This window comes from Schistocerca nitens, chromosome 1 (assembly GCF_023898315.1).
Source record: "Schistocerca nitens isolate TAMUIC-IGC-003100 chromosome 1, iqSchNite1.1, whole genome shotgun sequence".
NCBI lineage: Eukaryota > Metazoa > Arthropoda > Insecta > Orthoptera > Acrididae > Schistocerca > Schistocerca nitens.
Genome location: NC_064614.1, coordinates 824,761,445 through 824,777,602, shown reverse-complemented (window position 1 = coordinate 824,777,602; position 16,158 = coordinate 824,761,445). Strand labels below are relative to the sequence as shown.

At 47.1% G+C, this 16,158-nt stretch overlaps 2 protein-coding genes across 2 annotated transcripts in view; both read left to right on the top strand.

Annotated features, from left to right (window-relative positions):
• Positions 1 to 10,864, top strand: part of LOC126262705 (serine/threonine-protein kinase par-1-like) — a 413,823-nt gene extending 402,959 nt beyond the window's left edge. The window contains exon 22 of the mRNA XM_049959489.1: positions 10,726 to 10,864. The gene's annotated coding sequence lies outside the window, so the exon portion shown is untranslated. The remainder of the gene's footprint in view (positions 1 to 10,725) is intronic.
• A 192-nt stretch (positions 10,865 to 11,056) lies between these two features.
• On the top strand, positions 11,057 to 13,984 carry LOC126262695 (uncharacterized). The gene has a single exon (XM_049959476.1). It carries the CDS (start codon positions 11,649 to 11,651, stop codon positions 13,725 to 13,727), a length of 2,079 nt encoding a protein of 692 aa, XP_049815433.1. The 5' UTR covers positions 11,057 to 11,648; the 3' UTR covers positions 13,728 to 13,984.
• The last annotated feature ends 2,174 nt before the right edge of the window (positions 13,985 to 16,158 follow it).

Genomic DNA, 16,158 nt, shown 5'->3' with positions numbered 1-16,158 from the left:
ATGGTTGGGGGTGCAATTTCGTATGACAGCAGGAGAACGCTTACTGTTATCCCACGCACGCTGACAGAAAATTTGTGCACCAGTCTGGCGATTCGACCTGTTGACCTGGCATTCGTGAACAGCATTCTGGGGGGTGTCTTTCACCGGGATAACGCTCGCCCACATATCGCTGTTTTGTAACCCAACATGCTCTACAGAGTGTCGACATGTTGTCTTGGTCTACTCGATCACTATATCTGTCTCCAACTGAGCACATATGGGACATCATCAGACATCTCCAACGTCACCCACCAACAACGTTAACCGTTTATATATTGACGGACCATGTGCAACATGCATGGATCTCCATCGGACAAATTGACAAAACAGCGCATGCACGTTTGCATGTTTACATTAAACATTCTGCCCGTCACACCGGTTATTAATGTACCAGCATCTTACATTCGCGATGGCTTATCTCGCGCTTACATTGACCTGTGATCTTGCAATGTTAAGCACTTAAATATATTACCTACACAAATGTATTCCCGAAATTCCATGACTACATTAATTATTTTCGGTGTTGCGATTTTTTACCGTCAGTGTTTAACTTTAATACTTGACTTGTTAGTGTATTAAACCAATAACATAAGATTATAGCTCTTAATAAGTGAATTATGGAAAATTTTAAAAAATTTAAATTATGTCAATACTGTACGAAAAATTGAAAATCAAATTTTTGTTGCCCCTGGAAGCTGTTAGAAGGGCAAACTGCAATGGGAAATGTGCTGCAGGTTAGCTGTTTGGTAATACTGATGAACTTCGTCAATGATGGATCAGTATTATGGGGGTGTATGGATGTCTCATTGCAGCATTGAATTTTTTTTGTTGAGTTGCCTGAAAGACTCCATCTGTGTGTCTCACTTTCCGTCAACTTGGGTGAACTGTGACGCCGTATAACAATAGGAGTGAATGCAGTCACTTGAGACATCCGTCCAGTGGAAGGCACATTGAGACCTTTGTGAAACCTCAATGCAGAATTATCTTATACGCCAGGTGGTTATTAGTGGCGTTGGTGGCGGTGGTGGTATTTTCGTACATAACATTGATAAAACTGTAGAAAAAACGAGTTTTACAACAGCCGGAGATGCGCGTCTGGGTAGGGAATGAAATGTACGAGAAGCGTTCAGTAAGTAATGCAACACATTTTTTCTCGGCCGATTTCGGTTGAGAAGTTGTGGGAAATTGTGGATTATTCCCACTTCAGCCCCTATAGTTTCATGAATTTTCGATTGGTGGCGGGGCTATACCTAGCCTTCAAAATGGCGTCCGTAAGGAGATGCGTTCCATGCAGAGAGCTGTCATTGAGTTTCTTTTGGCGCAAAACCGAAGCATCACAGATATTCATAGGCGCCTGCAGTACGTCTATGGAGACGTGGCAGTGAACGGAAGCACGGCGTGTTTTTGATCGAGGGGCGTGTCATCACTGCAACAAGGTCGCGCAAACCTGTCCGACCACCCGCGCGCCGGCAAGCCGCACAAAATTCTGACTCCAGCAGTGTTGGAACGTGGTGATCCACGGATCACAGTCAAACACACCGCTGCACAACGGGACGTTTCTGTTGCTAGTGCTGACCCATTCGTCCATCAGTTGTGGTACTCAACGGGGGTTGCCCGTTGGATTCCTCGTCGCCTAACACAAGGCCATCAAGTGCAACGAAATTGGGGAATTCCTTGCGCGTTACAAGGCTGACCGTGACAATCTTTTGCCCAACATCCTCACAGGTAATGAAACACGGGTTCATCATTTCGAATCTGAAACAAAACGGTAATCCATAGAGTGGCGCCACACCATCTCTCCCACGAAGAAAAAGTTCAAAGTCTCACCTTCAGCTCGAAATGTCATGACGACAGTGTTCTGCGACTCTGAAGGGGTTATTCTGTGCGATGGTACAACGATCATCTCAGAAGTGTATTGTGCGACCCTTAGGAAAATGTTACAAAAATGCAAAGGACTTCTCCTTCTCCATGACAACGCAAAGTCTCACATAGATCAGCGCACCCGAGAGAGGCTTACACAACTTCATTGAACTGTTCTTTCTCATTCACCCAAAAGCCCGGATCTCGCACTTTTCGATTTCCATCTGTTTGGCCCAAGAAAGGACGTACTCCGTGGGAAGCAGTACGTGGATGAGGGGGAGGTTACTGATACAGCAAGACGTTGGCTCCGACGTCGACCAGGTATAATGGCACACTTCCGGCCCATAGGCCCTCCCAGTATGATGGCGTAAGGCCGCCGCATCGAACGGAGATTATGATGGAAAACAGGGTTTTGTAGTCAAAAGTGTGGGGAATAATATGGTGTATTGGAATCCTGAATAAAACCAACAATGAAGTGGTAAAGTACTCCATAATGGGAATTTTGGTGACGATATTGACTTATTCAGAACGTTCTGCAACGTGGAAAACGACACAGCCTTAGATAATACTTCCTTGAGAATTGTGCGGGAAGGTCCGCACTGTTCAGCAGGTTTAATTTCCAAGAGGCTTCCAACAAAACTCGGGAAACTGATCGGCATTCCCCAAATCTTCATATCCAAACTGAAAGGTTACCTTCTGCACACATAGTCGCCATAGAAGTTCAAACGTATGTTGTACTGTGACACCACCATCTTTTCCCATTGTTCAAAGAATGATGCTGCCTGCTGCTAGAGCCATTTGTTTATAGAATCTTTGAGCTATCCGTCGGTCTTGAAGTTCTGAGTAGCCAACCAGGACTTAATCTTGGAGAAGAGGGGAAAGACGCTCGGTGCCAAATCCGTACTATGAGGACGTTTCCAGAATGAAACTTTCATCCTGCGGCGGACTTTGCGCTAACATGAAATATCCTTCGTTCGTTTCGCAGTATGGGTTCACGTACTGTCAGGAAGGAGAATGATTTGTTCGGTAATCGTACCGTGCCGTTTGTTTTGAACTGACCTTTGGAGTTTCGTAAGAGTCTCGTAGCTTGTGATGTCAGTATTCTCACGCGTTATTCTCATGAAATGTGTTGTTAGAATTATTTTGCGATCCTGAAAAGCTGTAAGCGCTACTTCACTGTTTCGCAACGTCTGCTTAGATTTTTGGGCTTGTTGGAAGAGTAAGTGTGCATCCATTTTTTGGATTGCTACTTAGTTTCATAGCTCACGTACTGCATCCATGTCTCGCCTGCAGCCACGATTCCGTTTCGAAATCCATCCGTCTTCGTGGTAGCGCTGAAGGAGTGTTAAGCAGGACCCGTTGTTCCAGTTTCGTGAACATCGGTTAGGCATTTTGGTACCCGCTGCACACAGAACTTATAGTACCTAACCTCTCTGCAGCAGTGAACAGGATTGCCCTCGAAATCTGAGTCACGTCTTTAGAAGTTCGGAAATGTGAACCAACTTCTCGCATGCATAGCGATCATAAAGCGGTTACGGCATCGATGTTTTCAGCCGTAAATAGAAATATTAAAAAAGGTAGGAAGATTTTTCTGTTTAGCAAAAGTGACAAAAAGCACATTACACAGTACCTGACGGCTCAACACAAAAGTTTTGTCTCAAGTACAGATAGTGTTGAGGAACAGTGGAAAAAGTTCAAAACCATCGTACAATATGCGTTAGATGAGTATGTGCAAAGCAAGATCGTAAGAGATGGAAAAGAGCCACCGTGGTACAACAAACGAGTTAGAAAACTGCTGCGGAAGCAAAGGGAACTTCACAGCAAACATAAACATAGCCAAAGCCTTGCAGACAAACAAAAATTACGCGAAGCGAAATGTAGTGTGAGGAGGGCTATGCGAGAGGCGTTCAATGAATTCGAAAGTAAAGTTCTATGTCCTGACTTGGCAGAAAATCCTAAGAAATTTTGGTCTTATGTCAAAGCAGTAGGTGGATCAAAACAAAATGTCCAGATACTCTGTGACAAAAATGGTACTGAAACAGAGGATGACAGACTAAAGGCCGAAATACTAAATGTCTTTTTCCAAAGCTATTTCACAGAGGAAGACTGCACTGTCGTTCCTTCTCTAGATTGTCGCACAGATGACAAAATGGTAGATATCGAAATAGACGACAGAGGGATAGAGAAACAATTAAAATCGCTCAAAAGAGGAAAGGCCGCTGGACCTGATGGGATACCAGTTGGATTTTACACAGAGTACGCGAAGGAACTTGCCCCCCTTCTTGCATAGGTGTACCGTAGGTCTCTAGAAGAGCGTAGCGTTCCAAAGGATTGGAAAAGGGCACAGGTCATCCCCGTTTTCAAGAAGGGACGTCGAACAGATGTGCAGAACTATAGACCTATATTTATAACGTCGATCAGTTGTAGAATTTTGGTACACGTATTATGTTAGAGTATAATGACTTTTCTGGAGACTAGAAATCTAATCTGTAGGAATCAGCATGGGTTTAGAAAAAGCGTGCTATTCGTCCACGAGACTCAGAGGGCCATAGACACGGGTTCACAGGTAGATGCTGTGTTTCTTGACTTCCGCAAGGCGTTCGATACAGTTCCCCACAGTCGTTTAATGAAGAAAGTAAGAGCATATGGACTATCAGACCAATTGTGTGATTGGATTGAAGATTCCTAGATAACAGAACGCAGCATGTCATTCTCAATGGAGAGAAGTCTTCCGAAGTAAGAGTGATTTCAGGTGTGCGGATGATGCTGTAGTATATCGAGAGGTTGTAACAATGGAAAATTGTACTGAAATACAGGAGGATCTGCAGCGAATTGACGCATGGTGCAGGGAATGGCAATTGAATCTCAATGTAGACAAGTGTAATGTGCTGCGAATACATAGAAAGATAGATCCCTTATCATTTAGATACAAAATAGCAGGTCAGCAAATGGAAGCAGTTAATTCCATAAATTATCTGGGGTACGCATTAAGAGTGATTTAAAATGGAATGATCATATGAAGTTGATCGTCGGTGGTGGTGGTGGTGGGTTGGGGTTTAAGGGACCAAACAGCAAGGTCATCAGTCCCTTGATCGTCGGTAAAGCAGATGCCAGACTGAGATTCATTGGAAGAATCCTAAGGAAATGCAATCCGAAAACAAAGGAAGTAGGTTACAGTACGCTTGTTCGCCTACTGCTTGAATACTGCTCAGCAGTGTGGGATCCGTACCAGATGGGGTTGATAGAAGAGATAGAGAAGATCCAACGGAGAGCAGGGCGCTTCGTTACAGGATCATTTAGTAATCGCGAAAGCGTTACGGAGATGATAGATAAACTCCAGTGGAAGACTCTGCAAGAGAGACGCTCAGTAGCTCGGTACGGGCTTTTGTTAAAGTTTCGAGAACATACCTTCACCGAAGAGTCAAGCAGTATATTGCTCTCTCCTACGTATATCTCGCGAAGAGACCATGAGGATAAAATCAGAGAGATTGGAGCTCACACAGAAGCATACCGACAATCCTTCTTTCCACGAACAATACGAGACTGGAATAGAAGGGAGAACCGATAGAGGTACTCATGGTACCCTCCGCCACACACCGTCAGGTGGCTTGCGGAGTATGGATGTAGATGTAGATGCATAATTTGGTCAAGATGCAACATCGGTCATATCTGAATGCCTTTCCCAACCACTTTCATCATGCACATCTGTATGGCTCTGAGCACTATGGGACTCAACTGCTGAGGTCATAAGTCCCCTAGAACTTAGAACTACTTAAACCTAACTAACCTAAGGACAACACACACATCCATGCCCGAGGCAGGATTCGAACCTGCGACCGTAGCGGTCGCGCGGTTCCAGACTGTAGCGCCAGAACCGCTCGGCCACCAGCGGCCGGCGCACATCTGTATGACCAGCCTTAATTTTCTGCACCACTCATTAACAACACACGTCACTCTTAACCCGATGACCATATACAACACATGGATATCGGTGTCAGTGATCCTTCTGATTGCAGGAAGCGAATCACAGAGCGTATCTCGCGAATGGTTGGAGAAGCAATAACGTCGTCCATTTCAGTCGGTTGCTGCTTACACACTGACAAACGCAAGAGAATGCTGCCTGACGCAAAGTTACCTTCAGGGTCTCCTGATTCAACCACGCAAGCGCCACGAAGCGAGAAGCATTTGTATATTTTTAAGACTTTCACGCCAGTGCGTGCCATCGGTAGCACAAGCTGGACCCTCCCGCGGGGCAGCTTGTACCACCTGTGGCTCACGCTCGACTCTGCCTATTATGCTACCAGCAATGCACGAACGTATGATGTATTATGTACCGGCCAGGCGCAGCTAACAACTGTGTGTACGTTTTGTGTGACCCCTGAACGAGAGAGCAATCTGAACAAATGAGATATCACATAATTTGTGATTAATCTAGTCTAACATTGTTTTATGTGATACCCTGTTGTTTTAAAAGAATGGAGTTCCAAAATAAAAGGTCAGTATATTAAAATAGTAGCTAGGGCGTTTGAACATTACAGCCGCCCCACAGTGAGAAAGAGGAAAAGTAGCGCCGACAGATGGAAGATGCAGGAAAGCATGAATACTCGCACCGCTCTACAGCGAGAAACAACGCTCAGCGCAGGCGTTAACAGGCAATGAAACCGCATAACTGTCTACCATTTCTATGCATAAATTTGGAATTTGGCTCAAAGGCGCCTATAACTTCCCTCTGAATTGGTGCAAAAGCGCGTTACCCTGCGATGTCACTCGGAGGAGATTCAAACGGCAAAGTGTCGACACAGCTCAGAAGTTTATGTGAGCTGTAATGTGAATTCCTGATGTTACATTCGCACCTAATTCCACTAAAATTCCGCCAACGCCACCGTGGACGTATCGCACAATGGGCAGGTCGTCACAGCCCCCTCTTAACGATATTTCATCCCTTCTTTCGACGCTTCTTCGATGGAGGTCAGAACTGTGACACTCAGCGTTGAAATCGAGCCTAGGAAAACATTTCAGACACACCGCCGCTCAGAATCGACGCGAAAAGGCCGCAGGGGGTGGAATAAAGAGAGTCAATGAAACCACCCTTCGATTGGGGTGTTGATTTCCACACATTTCGCAGTGCGGTGAAGAGCAGGACAACGTTCTTGACAACGTTCGACCCTGCATGTTTCAACCCTTCTCTAAGGACATCGTGGGGCTGCACCATAATTGAGCGTGATCCAACTCCTTTGGAGTGTAGTGCGACCACAGTTTTTTTTTTCTCTGGACCGCATGGTGGAACCACTAGGGACCGTTAAAAACCATTCGAGGAAACTTCCTGGCAGATTAAATCTGTGTGCCGGACCGAGACTCAAACTCGGGACCTTTGCCTTTCGCGGGCAAGTGCTCTACCAACTGAGCTTCCCAAGCACGACTTACGTCCCGTCCTCACAACTTTATTTCCGCCATTATCTCGTCTCCTCCGTTCCAAACTTTACAGGAGTGCTCCTGCGAACCTTGCAGAACTAGCACTCCTGAAAGAAAGGATATTGCGGAGACATGGCTTAGCCACAGCCTGGGGGCTGCCACAGCCACAGCCACAGCCACAGGCTGTGGCTAAGCCATGTCTCCGCAATATCCTTTCTTTCAGGAGTGCTAGTTCTGCAAGGTTCGCAGGAGCGCTCCTGTAAAGTTTGGAACGGAGGAGACGAGGTAATGGCAGAAGTAAGCTGTGAGGACCGGGCGTGAGTCGTGCTTCGGTAGCTCAGATGGTAGAGCACTTGCCCGCGAAAGGCAAAGGTCCCGAGTTCGAGTCTCGGTCGGGCACACAGTTTTAATCTGCCAGGAAGTTTCATATCAGCGCACACTCCGCTGCAGAGTGAAAATCTTATTCTGGCATTCGAGGAAATTTGAACGTGATCCGAAGCAGGAAACGCTGTTTATGCGTTTTCAGCCCTCCTGTGGCGTGATCACGGGGGTTGGAGGGGGCATTAAAATGTTCATGTACAAAATGGCTCTCCTTTCCCGAACACGTTGAAAATATGACTATCAGAAACTTCGATACCAATTCTGCCTCGCGGCTGTTCTAGTTCCCGGGAGTTGGGTAACCCTTCGACACACCTTGCAAGGGATTTGCCTACCTTGCAGGGTTAGAGCTACCGCGCTGCTGAATTAATGTCGCAGTTTTTAATGTGCTCATCAAAGATGGATGGGTGGCATGCCGAACTGGAGGTTCTTAAAGGAAGCGTTTGTCGATTTATTCATGCGCATTTTAATGTTGCCCCCACCCCCCCACCCCCGTCTACCCGTGATCACGCCACAGGAGTGCCAGAAACAAGAGGGCTGAAAAAGTATAAACACGCTTCTCTGCTTCCGATCAGGTTCAGATTCCGTCGAGTAGTTTTTGACGGAACTTTGTGGTCCCACCCTCTGTACCAGAGCAAAAACTGTGGCCGTACTTCACTCAAAAGGGGTCGGATCACGTTAGGTCGGGTTTCAGTCTCAGTGTCGTTAGAGTTGGGTTGAAATGCACACGGAGTGGCAGCAGTGTAGTACGTTGTCAAGAACGTCGCCCTGGTGCTCAGCGCACTGCGAACCGTCGTTTTCGACCGCGAAATCATCGTCCCAAGGGAAAGAGGGCTTTCATTGGCACCCTTTATTCCACGCCGTGTCGATGGCGAGCGGCGGTGTGTCTGCAATGTGTTCCTCAGCCACTTACAATAAAACAGCGTGATTTCAGCGCTCGGTAGATATTGTAACCTCCATTGCAGAGGCGTCAAAGGAAGGGATGAAATATGGACAAGAGAGGATGTGACGACCTTCCCACTTGTGGCGTCCCTTCCTTCCTTCTTCACTCACCGGGAGGAGACGCGACGCGTAACGATGCTCGTCCCCGTCGGTATGACGTAAAACAGCACCTGTAACTCTCGTAAGAGCACAACTCATCGTGTGGTTTAGAAATATTCTACTATCTGTCCGCAATAGTATTCTCAGCTTGTGCGAACTGGTAAACTGTAATCGTTTATTTTTATTTTTATGTCCGGTTAGTTGCGCGATGATTCTTGATTTCATCATTACGGTCGTTTTTCACATCACACATAGCGAGGATGAAATTTCGCTCTCCACTATTCCGTTGCTATGCCGTTTCTACGTCCAGTTATTAATAACGGTCCGAAGTAACACCAGAGATAACTTGTGTTGGAGTAAATGTTTTTTTAACACGCCGTAATACTGGTTTAAACTAATCACTCTCCACTGTCCATTATTCATGTACTCACTTAGTCACTTAAAATGTTTAAAGAGTCAATCAACTTGCATTAATACACATTGTACTGTCCGTTTAATGAGTTAGGCGACACGTAAGTTTACCTTTTGACTCATATTTTATTGTTCATTCTGTAATTAATTGTTTGTCCCTACAACACGCACACACCGATATGTCATTCAAGATTAACTTCATTTCAGTAATAGTGACGCTGACGAAAACTTTTGACTAATCGGCGTACTTGTCTATCTTCGTGTCTTCGTTTTATTGTGTCCCACTTAAGACTTCGACTTATTTTTCTGTCGTTGATCCATTGATCTCAAGGTTCATCAGTACAAAGGCCAAGTCCGATAAACCAATATCACTCAATTGAAGTCTAACACTCGTCTTACTATACCGTCGAGTTGAGAACAGCAAAGATTAACATTCTTCATCGAATGACTGAGCAATACTTCAATCTCTATCTCAAGAATTATCAAACTTCCAAAACTGAAACAATCTAATAGCGTTTGCATCCAGACAACTATCGCAAAAGTACTCCAGAGCGACTCAAGAGCAACTAACTCACTGAACATTTTCATATCCGATTTGTATTGTAGTCGCATTGAATTTCCTTTTCGATGCGGCTACAACTCTTTCATGGTAAATGTTATCTTTGACTGAATTACTTTCTCGGATTTCGCCTCCGTTCATATGATTTTGAATTTATTTTGTAGATGTTTCATAAAGAATCTATGATAATCCTTTCCTTTTATCTCCCCTTTTTGTATGATATTCTCAGCATGTGAATGATATAGGTGTTAATCAAAATATCACCAGCGTAGGTTTTATCGTCAATAGTTGCCGTCACTGTCAAGATGAATCACTTCCCTACTTTCAGTTTCCACAAAGTTTGTCAATTGGGGTTTTCTGTCCTTGTGGCGTTACACACTGTGTGACACATCCACGTTGGCTTTAGGCAGAAGTACACTACTGGCCATTAAAGTTCCTACACCACGAAGATGTGCTACAGACGCTGCATGGGCAGCTGTACCTGTACACGCCATCCAAGCTGTTTGACTCAATGCCCAGGCGTATCAAGGCCGTTATTACGGCCAGAGGTGGTTGTTCTGTGTACTGATTTCTCAGGATCTATGCACCCAAATTGCGTGAAAATGTAATCACATGTCAGTTCTAGTATAATATAGTTGTCCAATGAATACCGTTTATCATCTGCATTTCTTCTTGGTGTAGCAATTTTAATGGTCAGTAGTGTATATTGAAATTTGGTGGACCTCCCTTAGAGCTCAAATGAATTTCTGAGCTTTGTCTTTTGTAGTGCAGTCTGCGACACCTTGCTGTTTGAAGCGTCGATGAGCCCGAGAATGATGTCGCAGGGCGCCACGCCTTAGCACCAGTACGGAGGAAAGTTGTTGACACCTTTGAGGGAAATTTCAAACTCATGCGTCGCAATGAGAGACAGTTACAGAGTTTCGAAGAAGTCATCATTTAATCGTGTTGCGCAGTGTAGCTGCGTCTCTCCGAGATGCCACCATCAACAGCGAAATGTTACTCATGTGTTCGTGTTTGGTTTGAAGGTGCGGCGCAGCCGAGCAGCGGGACCGCGGACGGCGATTTCGGGTCGTCGGAGCCGGCCGCGCCTGCGTCACCGTCGCCCTCGCCGTCGACGTCGTCGATGTCGATGCCGCAGTACACGCCCAGCCTGAGCCGCCGCATGCTGCCCGACGCCGGGCGCCGGCTGTCGCGCACCTCGTCCGTGCGCGACGAGCGGCCGCTGCCGGCGCGCTGGTCGCCGCAGGTGGACGCCTCGCTGCCGCCCGCGCCGCGCCGCAGCGGCTCCGGCTCGTCGTGCGGCTCGCTGCCGCCTCTGCCGCTGCCGCTGCCGCGCCGCCGCACGCTGCTGCCGCCCGTCTCCTACCGCGCCAGGGAGCGGCTCTCGGTCGCCGGCATCGACGACACGCTGGAGCGGATCCGCGCCGAGCGCAGCGCGGCCGGCCTGGGCGTAGGGGCTGGCGCGGGCGAGGCGTTTGCCGACCGCTACCGGCGCAGCCACATCCCCGCCGTGTCGCGCTTTCCCCGGCGCTCCGCCTCTTTCACCCAGGACTACGACTACGGCCGGAGGGCCTTCGACAGCACCGCACGCGCGGACGCCCAGGAGCACAGGCGCGGCGAGGCGCACTCCGCCACCTCGCCGGATAGGTCAGTGCTAGGAAAATTTCTGCGCCAAGACTCACACCAGCCCGGCGGCCCTGTTCCGGAAGAGAAGACTGGTAGCACCACTTCGGAGTCCGCCGCCGCCATCTCCGACGGAGTGGATGCCGTGACGAGGAAAAAGACACGCAAGATATCGCGGTTCTTGCGCCCCGATTTCTTCGACACGCCCAGAGAGGAAAGCGTGTACGCCAAGGAGAAAGAGGCTCAGAAATCGGCGGAGGCGGAAGCTAAGAAGGCGAAGAGGCTGGCTAGGCGAGCTGCTCTGCTCGAGAAGAAGCAGGCAGAAATGTCTAAGGAAACGAAATCTGAGACCAAAACGCCCGACGGCCCAGCAGTCGGCGCCCCCCAGCAGAGTCCTGGTGACGCGCCAGCTCCCGAGTCTAGCGGTGTCGCCAACGGGAAACCTGAAACCGGTAAGAACCGCTTCCTGCATTCGCTCGAGAAGAAACTGGAGAAGCTCCGTTCTGGCGGTGGAGACACCGCAGTGTCGAGTCGCGTGGAGCAGGCCATCAACTCGCTGAGGAAGCAGAGTGCGACGACTGATGTCCCGTCTGAGTCCGCACTGCTCAAGCGCGCCGTCTCTGTCGACGACGTCCGACTTCCGTCGTCCGCGAGACCCGTCTCGTCGGTGCTCGGACTGCTGCGGCGAATGGAGGGTTCCTCAGGTAGGCGGACGCAGTCTGTGTATGCTGGCGCCACGAGCGATACTGTGCTATTGGGTGACTGCGCCGCCAGAGAAAAGCAGAAGCCCGAGAGGAAGAGAAAGGACGCAAGCACGACAGCCTCTCTGCACAGTGCCGAGCCCTCGGCAGACCAACTTTTACCGGCAGTTGCCGGTGGAATCGGGACTAAGAGGGATCACAAGGTGCAGCCGAACAAGAGCACCAGGAAGGACGACATCTCTGACCAAACTCAATCTGACGGGAAGCGACAGACACAGAAGATTCCCTTTGGGGACCAATGTAACCGTAAAAAGGAAAACGTGGGCGTTCAAAACCCATATTCAGAAGATAAAAGTGTCACTAAGGATACATCTACGAATGACAAGTCATCAAAAACAACAGAAAACGCAAAATCATCATCATGTGTAAGTTCCTCAATCTCAGGAGCAGCCAAATGTAACGAGAGTTCCAACACACGTGATGTGCTGACATCATCTACAGGCGCCCATCGCCAGTCAGCAATCAGCAATGCCCCTCTCAAGGTGAAAGAAGAAAACATTTCCAAAACTAAAAGTCAAAACGCGAAGGATAACGACGCTCTCACATGCCCAAATGCTGAAACAACTACATCGGAACAGAAGAGTATCATCACCAAGCGAGCTCCCAACCAGAAAGCACAATATAACAAAATAAATGAAACTGTCAGACCTCTCTTGAGAGACGATAATTACAGCTGCAGTAGTTACGCCACTGGGAGTCCAGGATATGTGCCACGACTATCGAAAGACAGTAGCAACGCCATTGCTGCAGGGAACCTGACTCCTACAGAGTCAGTTAAACGCCAACTCGAACAAGAAGGGAATATATTCAATGATGTTTCAGCAAACTGTAACCGGAGGGATATGGGGAAGCTCACACTAAATTTACCAAAGATAGAGCTGCAAGGCACCAACCACTACTCTCATCTAAGTCCTCTTGGCCAGGAGGATTACGCATCAACACTATCACCCGCGGACGAGTCGGAAAGCATTGATTCTTGGTCCCTTTGCTCCGATTTGGAAAGTCGTGATTTCTCCCTGTCCTCTTATCCAAAGACGCCATCTCCTGTACTGGAAGACGAAACAGTTGAAGAAAGGATACGTCGCAAGAGTTTCTACACGCGGTTCAATGATATAAGGAGGAAAAGTCACAGGAAATCTTCCTCTGGACATTTACTGGGGCTAAAAGAGAGTGTCTCAAGGAAGTCCAGCTTCTCAGATGCGTCGTCGCTGGCTATGCATCCAAAGAAGGCCACACGCAGCCAGTCACTTTACAATCCCAGCGAGATAGAAGCATTTACCGACAGTAAGGCCCCTACCTACGACTCGGGATCAGTTATGGAAGGCGTGAACATCATGAATGCAACTACGCCATCCGCACACACCAACACTGGGATACTGCAGAATGGATGTGGCAAGAAGGAATCAGCTCCCTCAGATGCAGTTAACAGTGATCGCGATCCGCAGTTCGCTGCTTCAGCGCAGGACAGTGTCAGGCGTGAGAGTAGCAAGACCCGTCCTGAAATTAATGGCCAGAAAGAGGATTCCCTTGAAATCCGAACTGACAATCATAGAATACCGACAGTTTCTCGATCAAAACTGCCGACTCTCGACAGGATGAAAAAGAGTGAAGTAGGTAGTGCTAAATTCAAACCAAATAAGTGATAAGTGCAGCATAACAAGATCTATTTAAAGTTGTTAAGAATAAAAATATTACTTCGCACTGTGCATTAAAATATTGTCTGCAACAGAAGAATGGTTTGAAAACAAATTGTTGACGTTGTTGAATCCAGTACTCTTTCAAATTTGAAATAGAGTTTTTATATGCAAGTCATTGTTTCTAATTGTGATATTGGCTGTTATAGATTTGTCAGATTTACATTTCGAAGCGTTTCATCATCTACAGTCACATGTGCTAAGAAAGGAAAAAACTTTAATAAATTTGTATAAAAATCAATTTCTATTTGTTTCTTACTTGGTTTTTGTTAAGTGTTACCAGTTAACAAGTGGCGTGTCGTGATATGACTGATAGGTAGTTTGACTCTCGCAATGAACAGGCGACGCTGTTGAGATCTACGTTTCCAGCGATGTATCCACCTACAAGCGATTTGCAGTGGTTTGTGAAGTATACATACTATTTGATCAAAAGTATCCGAAGACCCATCAGTGGACATTAATATAGGGCGAGTCCACTCTTCGCCTTTAATTTAGGCTTGAACTCTGCTGGGGATATTTTCAATGAGGTATCTTAATGTTTTTGGAGGGATGGGCGACCATTCTTCCTTAAGTCGAAACGAGAGAAGGTAATGATGTTGGACGCTGGGGTCTAGAGTGAAGTTGGCGTTCTAACTCATCCCAAAAGCTTTCCATAGAGTTCAGGTGGGACATTGAGCAGAACAACCCATTTCAGGAATGTTATTTCTCACAAACCGTTGTCTCATAGTAGTTGCTTTATTACAGGGTGCGTGGCCATGCCGATACAGTCAGTCATTGTCTCTGAACAGTTCCTCTACGTTATCAAGTACACAGTGTTGTAAAATGTATTCATGTCCTTCCGGATTTAGCATTTCCTCAAACGCAATGAGGAGACCACACTCTAGACACGAAAAACACCACCGTACCGTGACTTCCCTGCTGACACTACACCCCACAGCAGGTAGCTCTCCAGGCATTCGCCAATCCCAAAGCCGTCCATCAGACTGCCACAGAGTACAGCGTGAGTCATCATTCCAAATCACTTCTTTCTGCTCATCCACTGTCCAATGGCGTCGCTCTTTATATCTCCACAGGTGTTGCTTAGCATTGTCTACAGAGATACGTGACTTACTAGGAACTCGACCATTGTACTCGATTATTTTAACGCCCTGTGCAGAGTCATTGTGCTAGAAGAATGCTTTGGAACGTGCTTTGGAACTCACGAGTGATTAGTTCCATTGAGTTCATGCGATCTTTTACAACAATCCTCCGCCATGACCTACGGTCCCTAACCGAGGGATGTGGTCCAGTGGTTAGCACACTGAACTCGCATTCGGGAGGACGACGGTTCAATCCCGCGTCCGGCCATCCTGATTTAGGTTTTCCGTGATTTCCCTAAATCGCCCCAGGCAAATGCCGGGATGATTCCTTTGAAAGGGCACGGCCGACTTCCTTCCCTAATCCGATGAGACCGATGACCTCGCTGTTTGGTCTCTTCCCCCAAACAATCCAACCAACCTATTGTCCCTGTCCGACAATACATGAGGTTTGCCTGGCCTTTGTTAGCTGTGGTTGTTCCTTCGCGTTTCCACTTCGCAGTCACATCACCCACAATCGACATGGGTAGCTTTAAAAGGGTTGAAACATCCCTGACGTATTTATTACTCATGTGACAACCAATGACTAGTCCACATACGAATTTACTGACCTCTGCTCACCGATCTATTCTGCTGTAATGCTTCTCTGCTGGCAACACAGTTCACCCTGTCTCCTTTTATACTGGCAGACCCCCTTCTCGTGACAGCTAATGGTCAATTTAGCGTTACATAGCGCTGTCCGGATACTTATGATCACATGTAAAGGTGGATGTGGGAGTAACGGGATGGCAAGCGTTTTCAGGCTTTTCTTAGTAGAGAGAAGATGCGTTACTTCAGTCAACAGGTAATAAAGTGCATGATCGTTACAACTACATTTCCAACATTACGCCTGCTTGCAAGAGAAGGCGCGACTCTAGGTCTATATTGACCTTTCACCATCTTGTTACTGAACGGTAGTGATGGCGCAGAACGACCGTCTAAAACACGGATATTAGACTAGATTTGATATATTGTCTATGCATCTTGTGTTGTCCACAACAAAGAAACACTACGCTACTAAGATTGGTTCATCTCAACAACAGGTTCCGACTGACCCCCAATGTTATAAGTTTGGTGGCAGTTAGCCACCCTGTATAGGCATCAAGTTCCACTTCATATACTCTAGTCCCAAGTGAGCACAAGGTGAATTACAATTTAATGAACTTACGGTGATTCACTAATAAGCAGTGAACAGCTTGATAACTACCTTGTATTTACTGGCAAGTATTCGAACTAGCATGAACTGCAGAACTTAGATCAGCAGA